General features: G+C 58.9%; 1 protein-coding gene across 1 annotated transcript; it reads left to right on the top strand.

Moving 5' to 3' along the window:
• Positions 1 to 1427: 1427 nt before the first annotated feature.
• Positions 1428 to 4847, top strand: LOC112994370 (merozoite surface protein 9-like). Its single transcript, XM_064520902.1, has 5 exons — positions 1428 to 1556; positions 3124 to 3184; positions 3312 to 3448; positions 4173 to 4229; positions 4679 to 4847. Exons 2-5 carry the CDS (start codon positions 3166 to 3168, stop codon positions 4721 to 4723), a joined length of 258 nt encoding a protein of 85 aa, XP_064376972.1. The 5' UTR covers positions 1428 to 1556; positions 3124 to 3165; the 3' UTR covers positions 4724 to 4847.
• The last annotated feature ends 3110 nt before the right edge of the window (positions 4848 to 7957 follow it).

The following is a 7957-nucleotide window of genomic DNA, read 5'->3' as shown; positions in this document are numbered from 1 at the left end:
TAAGTGTCCAAGACAGTGCTAATTAATGTTCGTGGGGGGTGTCAGTGGGTCCCCTGCACCTCGGCACTTTGTCAGCAGCTTGGCTGTAGCTGGGTGCGCTGGCGTTTTGGGTGCTGGCTGGCAGGTCACCCTCTCCAGCTTTGGGCCCGTGGCCGGTGGTGCAGGGGAGAGACAAAAGCACGCGCGTAGCCAGGCGTGGCGTTTGTGGCCCTAGACCCAAGCGTGGTCCTTCCCCCTACCCTGCTGAGTGGGGGAAACCAGCACGCTGCTTTAAAACACTCGAAACACTCGTGGTCGCAGCCTGGCCTTGCGGACGGGGCCTGCCAGCTCCCCGGGGCTGCGCGCTTTGTGACACCGTGGTCCTGGTGCCAGGGCTGTCACCCTGGCTGCGCCGACGGGAGGATGCTGAAGGTGTAATGTCCTCGCTGAAGTGTTTTGAGAGCCCAGCTGGAGCTGGCAGGGAGCAAGGATTGCTGTAATGGGGTCACCGCTTTAAGGGGGGGAAGAATAAAAAAGAAGTCCAGTGCTGTGCTGGGCGGGAGGACCTGGGGATTCATCTCCCCGTGCTGCATTTCTGAGCTGGGCTCGCTGGGGCGACTTGCCCTCGCTGCGCGCGTGGCACCTTGCCTGTGTGTTCGGGGCCAGCGGGGCTGCGTTCAGCTCTGAATCGGGGACGTGATTTGCACCGAGTGGCTTGTGTTCAGCTGCCGCCTCCTCGCACGAGTTATCCAGAGCCGGTCTCGCTCTGAGGGAGGCGACTCCACCAGTGCTACAATTACAGCTGTGAAATTACTGCGGGAGCAACTTTGTTGTACAGTTGAAGGGTTTAAATGGGGCAAATCTTGTGGGAGAGGTAATACCTTTTATTAGGCGGAGAAAACAAATTAGCTTTCAGGTGCACAAGCCCTTCTTAACATTAGTGTGGCTGTTATTACCCCGTATTGGCACTATTAGGAATGAGGACATTGCATTAGAGGGAAGCACGTTCTGCAAGTGTTTCGACCTGCTGGTAACTGCTCTCTGCTGACAAGTATTTGTTTAATAATATGTTGGAGCGAAAGCCAGCAGTGAGGATGAGCACGAAGGGCGCCGGGAGTGCTGAGCACTGACTCGTGCTAGGCCCCCAGTACCTCCCCGCGAGGCAGGGGCCGGGCCCGGGGGAGATTTGTCCCCTTGTGGCTTTTAAGGACACCCCAAAATGCTCTCATCTCTGTTTCAGACAGGCTCCTGACTAAAGGATGTTCCTACACGGAGCCTCAGGTGCCCTCCCCGGTCCCTGTGGGTGTCTCCTGCCCATGAGAGTCGCCCCGGCGTGTTTGCAAAGGGCCACGAGACCTTGCTGCTCCCACGCACACCGTGATGTCCGTGAGGCTCCTGTGGGTGCAGATGCGACCGGTCACGCTGCTGGGGTCATGTGCCGCCTGCGGCGGGCGGTGGAACCAGTTTTTCTGCTCCGAAAGTGGGACTGGAGAGGAGACGGCAGCACTCAAATACCCAGAACTGCGGGCAGCCGCCAGCGAGGCGCCAAGGAGGCCGCCTGCCCTCACCTGCTCCAGGTAAGGCGCTTTCCTGCCGCTTCACGTCGCTGAGGGGATTTAAGCCTGGCTTGCCAACTTTTCGGGCTGTGGGAGCAGAGTGGAGAAGCGGGCAGAGCGCGGTGGGCACCAAGGCCGCCTCCCGGGCCGGCTCCAGCTCTGGTTCCGCGCGCTCGCTGGGCAAGACCCCTTCACCAGGAAGGCCGTGGGGAGAGCGAGGCCGGAGCGGCGCCAGCCTCGTGGCTTCAAGCCCATCGTGCCTGGGGGGAAATAAATCCGTGCTATCATGTTTGGTTTTGGTTATGAATATGCAAACCCGCTTTGTTAGCCAGCATCCGTCCCGTGCGCGCCTTGCTCCGCTCACCCTTGAAGGAAACCTGCGGCTCCTCCACGAGGACCGCGGGGCCGCCGGCTGCTTTGTCCGTCTCGGCCGGCGCGTCCCCGCGGGCAGCAGTGCGGTGCTGGGCCGTGGGACTCGATGCCCGTCCTTGGGAATGTGCTGAGCTGGGCCCCGGGGACAGGGTTACCTGTGCGGTGGGAAATGAGAGGGTTGTAACCCACGCGGTGGCGTTTCTCAACACGTCCCGGGCAGCGTTGCCCCCTCCCAGGCCGGGCTGCTGCGGCTTTGGTCGGGTCGCCCATCTCTCAGCGCTGAGGCTGCTCTGTGTCCGTGTCTGCTGGGTAGGTTTTGCCTCTATCTGCTCCCCTCCAGGCAGCAAAGGCATATATTAGGGGCATTCTTTCGTTAATGTTGATTATTTTTAATGATTTCAGATTAAAAAGTAATCATTTCAAATTAGCAGATGCACTTCTTAATTACGGAGATGAATTAGGTTACTCCTCATTATTAATTGGATGTTAGCGTTGCACCAATCGCACATTTCGCCACGCGCTGGCCGCACTCCCGCGCTCCCCGGCAGTCGGCTGGCCGCTGCCGTCCCCGGCCACCCTGCCTCCCCCTGCCGGCACGGCTTCCCGCTCCCGGGCAGCTGGGGCTTCACTTCGCCTGTAGAAAATACAAATCAGCGTTACCGGCTCAGAGACTGCAACCAGCTCTTCTAAGAGCACAAATACCAACCACAGATCGTGTCATTTTGTGGGCTTTAAAACATCCCTTGTAAACGTTCATGCCCCGCCGCCTGCCCTCGACCCCAGCCGGTAATTTTGCCATATGACAGGGAGGGTTTGACCTGCCTGTGCTATTTCTTGGACTTTGCTCCTGCTATTTTTAAAGAAAGCCTTCTTCTTTCCTTCGAGATCCTTTCTTTTTTTTCCATCTGTTGCCTTTTCAGGCCCTTGATCAATGCTCTGAGTTTTCCTGCTGCCGCTCCCAGCATCCTCCCTCGCTGCTGCCTCCCTCCGTGCCAGCCACCCTCTCCCCAGGGAGGTCTCCTCTCCTCTCCTTGCCGCTGCCCCAGAGCCCATTCTTCACACGTTCACCGTTGTTTCACTTACAATAGTGATTTTCACCTGCTCACAGCTGAGTTTGGAAGCGGGGTGTGAGGCACCTGTATCCCCACGCGTTTGCCCACCCATGTTTGCATGACGTCCCACCTCCGGGTGCTCAGCTGTTTTCTCTCTGTCATAGGTGTGACGGCCTCGTGGCCGGGAGCCGGGCGGCTGCTGTGAAATGTCGACGATCCTGAAATGTGAGTGTGCGCTGGGAGCCTGCGGGGCGACGGCGGGCTGCTTGCTCGGGGTGGCAGGACGTGGCCGGCAGGTCTGCACGTGCTGGCTGTCGCATGACGGCAGCTAACCTTGCTCTGCCCAGCGTAGGGTTTGGACGGGAGGAGAAGGAAAGCGAAGAGAGGGGAAAGGATGAGGAGGAGGAGGAGAAAGAAAAAGAGAAAGAAAAGGAGGAGAAAGAAAAAGAGGAGGACAAGAAGAAGAAGAAGAAGAAGCAGCAGGAAAAGGTAGGGCAATGATGGGATTTCCTGCAGATCTGCTGGCGAGCCAACCCTGAAGTCCCCAGCACGGTGCTCGGATTGAGCCTGGCGCCTCCCAAACCAGCCGACGTGGGGGCCATGCCGGGGGGGCCCAGGGCGCCCAGCACCCCCAGCGCTGCTGCACGGCGTGGTGGGATGTGGGCGCTGCGGGGCTCCTAGGTGGCTCTGGCAAGCCTGGCACAGCGGACTGCTCGGCACAGGGGCGGCCAGGCTTTGCAAACTGCTAGGAAGCCCCTGCCTGACCTGGCTGGGACGGGAAGCAACGCATGACTCGCGGTGCCCCCACACCGCAAGGCAGCCGGTCCCGCACCACCTGCAGCTTACAAATTGCACCGGGTGCGGGGCTTTTCCACGCAGGGACATGCGCTCTTTGCTCCTGCTGTTCCCAGTCAGTTCCCCCCCCCCTTTTCCTCCCGTTTCAACTCCAAGGGGAACGTGGCCAGCAGCGCTGTGCCGGCGGGGTGCACTGCGCGTGGCTGTGGGGTCTCTGCGAGGGGACAGGCGCTCACGGGGCCGCAGCAGCCGGCAGTGGCGGGGGCACAAAGGCTGCCCCCGAGACGGCCCTGAGACCCCACGCCTCTGACTCCAGGCTCTGGCCCCAAATGCAAGCGGGATTCTGGGGGCCAGAGTGCCTGGTGCCGCTTGGCACTTGCTTGCCACTGCAACGTATCCTTCCTTCTCACCCCCGCAGGGAGACGGGGAAGCAGCAGGCAGGAGCAGCAGCAGCTCCGGCAGCGATTCGGAGGAGGTAACACCACAAATGGCTCTTGCTGGGTGATGGGCTTGAGCCCGGGCTCCCCGCTCTGGCCTGGGCCATGTCCTTGCAGCGGCGGCAGAGTTCCCCTCTTCCCCACAGCATCTCCTGCTTGCGGCCAGCCTGGGCGGCCAGTGGCACCTGAGAGAAAATCGGGGCATGTATTTTGGCTAACCCGGGCTAGAGAGGGAGCTGCAGCACCAGTGTGCCCTGCTCGGCCTCCTCGGGAGTGCCGCAGGATTTCATGGGGCTGTGCAATGCCGGTGCAGGGCTCCTGGCTGGCGCTCCCCGCTCCGCAGCCCGGCTCTCCCACGGCACGTGGCTCTGCCGGGGGTCCGTGTGTTAACCCTCGCGTGGGTGCTGTTAATACCCAGGGGATGGGATGCAAAATGCCCAGCACCCCACTTCACGTGGCATTGCTTTCCCTTTTCCTCCTCCCCCAGGACCGTGGCAGCAACAAGGAGGATGAGAAGGAGGATGAAGATTAGCCTTTCCGCACCGGAGCTACGCTGCGCGGCCTGAGTGCGCTGGGGAGGTGGGGTGCAGGTGGCAGCACGTTGTAGGGGGACCTGGGCCACTTTCAGCCAAATAAAGGTGTTTTTGGGTGCCAAAGAGCGATGTGGTTTATTCCCTCAGTGAAGCTGCATACCTGGCGCTACCCGTCCCTGCGGCAGGCCCTGGGTCCATCTCTGCGAGCAGCCACTGCGCGGGATGGCCGCCCGGGCTGTGCTCAGCTGCCGCAGCCGGCCACGACCTCAAATTTATCAAAAGTGCAAAAGAAGTTGGGGGGAGCTCGCTGCCTCCGCCGCTGCCCGCGGGTGCGCTCCACGGGGGCCGGGCTGCTCCGGGGGCTGGAGCCGGGAAAAATAGGAAAAATGAGCTGCCATCGCCATCTGCCGGGGCTGGAGCCGCGCGGCAGCAGGGCCCGGGGTTTCATAACCGCTGGGCAGGGCCGTGATGTAAAGCGTCCTCGGCCCCCCGGCTGCAGGGCGAGGCGGTGGCGGAGGTAAGCGAAAGGCAGGGTGCAGGGTGCGGGACGCGCTGCCCTTCGTCACTGGGACGGGAATCGCAGGGGGCTGCAAAGCGGCACCTGCTTCTCTCCACAAGCAGCGAGCGATGCCTCCGGGCACTCAAACCTGTGTGGCCTGGGGCCCCCAGCCCTGTGCTCTGGCTGCCTTCGCACTCCGGCCCCCGGCAGCAAACCAGGACCGCAGAGGCGGGGACGGCAGCGCCGGGACCCTGACCCATTACTGATGCTGGCAGCGCTAAAACAACACAGATACTATTGCTGTAAATAAAAAACACAAAACAAACTTAAGCAAGAGTTCTCGCCACGTTGCTGCCTCGATTTGTTTTTCAGAAGGAGTCTGGGTGTTTTTAAGGGTATTTTTCTGAGCAAAGCAGGAAGGCAGAGCTTTGCTGTTAACACGTTACAGGCAAACTTGTGTTTAAAAGTCGGTGTCGTGGAGGATTTTACTTGAAACCTCAGAATGTGACTTCAGATATTGTTTCCATGGAACAAATGCTGTCCTTGTGCAAACAGCAGGACAGATGCTCAGGAACGTTGTCCTAATTATCCTGGTGCAGAGATTAAAGGGAAAACACGAAGCCAGAAAAAACAAGCAAGCCCCAAAGCTGAGCTGGGTTTCGATATGCCAGTTTGGCTGCAGCAGGGGAACGGCAGTCAGGTGAGCAAGGATGCCTTCATGCAAAATACGGCCGGGCGGCCACCCCGCTTCCCCGTCGGTGCCTGCACGCAGGGCTCTTGCGCAAGGCACAACCTACTTCCAAACGCCTTCCAGGACCGCAGCATTTTATAGTGCCCTTGGGCCAGGCTCCTGCAGGATGGAAAGGGGAGGCCCTACCTCTGCTTTTTAAGTTAAAAGTTGGAAACTTTTTACAGGTGCTGTGCCAGGTCATGTTTTCTGAGGTCGCACATGCCTGCAGATGCTCGGCTGGCACGGAGAGGTGTTGCATCGCACCAGGGCAAGAGCCTGCTGTGCAGCCTTGGTGGATATCTCGCCCTGGGATGAGCAAGAGAGCCAGGCTAAACCTGCCCCCTGTGACCCATGCCAGCCGCCAGCTCCCTGAGCGGGCGACGCTGCGTGTGGCTCATGTGGCCACACGCCACCCTGGTCCCAGCACCCGGGCATCCTCCGAGCCCACGCGGGCGAGCGTGGAGCCAGGGCAGGCGTGCTGTTTGCTGCCTCCCACGGTCCCTGCTTCAGGCCACTGCGCTGAGCTCTGCGCAGACAGCAAATGGGCAGCCAGATCCCTGTGGCACCAGAGCAAAAAGGGGACCAGCTAACAGCTGAATGTTTGCCCTGGGAATGGAGGGATTCACCTTCCCGCGTCCTGCTCTCCATCCGGGGTGCAGCCCTCACCCCTGTTGCGTCCGCAGCCTGCCGCGGTTCAAAGCGATGCGGTTTCCTCCGAAAGCTGCAGGCAGGAGCAATGACTGTCTCGAACCAGCCGGAGCCCCTGACTCTCGCTGCCCGTCAGCACTGGCTTGCAGCCAGGTGATGCAAACGAGCTTCACATCCGCCTCAGGGTTAGGGCTTTAAAAACACCTAGCAGAGGAGGCAAAAGGCAGGCAAAACCCTTGGCTTTTGGGGCTCCAGAGGATGCTCAGCTCTGCCATGGGGCTGGCAGGGGGACGGGCGCCCTCCCACGGGGCCGGGAGCCATGTCGCCTGCGCGCGGGGCAGCCAGGAGCTTCCCCGGCGCCTGCCGGAGGGAGGGCGACCTTTATCGTGGTTTTCAGCTGTAAAATTTGCTTGAAGCACCGGCAAGGTCCAACGTGGGGCTCTGCGGCGCTGCGGTGGGGAAGGTGCAGACGGGGCCGTGCCGGCAGCCCGTTGCATAAGGCTTGCAGAGGGGTGGAGTAGGGAAAGGCCGGCAAGAGAAACTGGCAGCCTTGGAGTTACTTAAGTCTTGTTTACACACATTTACTCCGCTTTATATAACAGCCTCATCTGGCCCTGCTCCCGCCGTCCCGGGGTCGCTGCAGCCACTGGGACCCTGGATGGCACCGGATGGCGCTCGGCTCGGAGGGGTGGAGGAGGAGCTGGTTTCCATGCCATGTCATGCAGAGATGCCCCTGAGTGCAGTTATTTTATAGAAATGCTGATGGTTTCGGAACGAAAAGGTTGGCTCTTTATTTTGATATGAAATTATTCATCTTGCACCGAGGGGCTGCATTCAGTAAACCTTGGTGTTTTATGACATAAACTGTCCTATTATGGAAACACATTTGCAAGCTTTTCTAAGGTAGAGATCAAAATGAAACCTTTCCTTGTTCTCAAGTGACCTTCTTCATGGAAAATTTCAAGCATTTTTTTCATTCCACTAAGAAATGGAAACAGTTAGAAATCCTGACTTTCCCAGGAAAGCTGATTCCTGCAGCCCTGCTTACGACCTGCTAATCACCACAGAGCACCAGGCAGAGGTTTCCTATAAGCCAACTCTTCTATTTTTGAGCTAAATAATAATAAGAGCAAAACCAAAACAGAACATGGTGTTTCTGAGGTCAAATCTCCGCTTCCCCTTTTGTTTGCTGAAGAGCACTCAGACTGTCTCTTCTCTATGCCTAGTCCTTCTGCAACTTTCTCTCATTCTAAAAATCTGGAAATTCTGCTTTTTGCTATGTTAATTAGCAACTAAAAGTTATATCAGAGCTTTACTCACTGAACTGCTCGGGATTCATTTTCATAGCAATGATCC

Source organism: Dromaius novaehollandiae, chromosome 15, assembly GCF_036370855.1.
Source record: "Dromaius novaehollandiae isolate bDroNov1 chromosome 15, bDroNov1.hap1, whole genome shotgun sequence".
Taxonomy (NCBI): Eukaryota; Metazoa; Chordata; class Aves; order Casuariiformes; family Dromaiidae; genus Dromaius; species Dromaius novaehollandiae.
The sequence above is the reverse complement of the archived record's forward strand: the minus strand, read 5'-3'. Positions and strand labels throughout refer to the sequence as shown.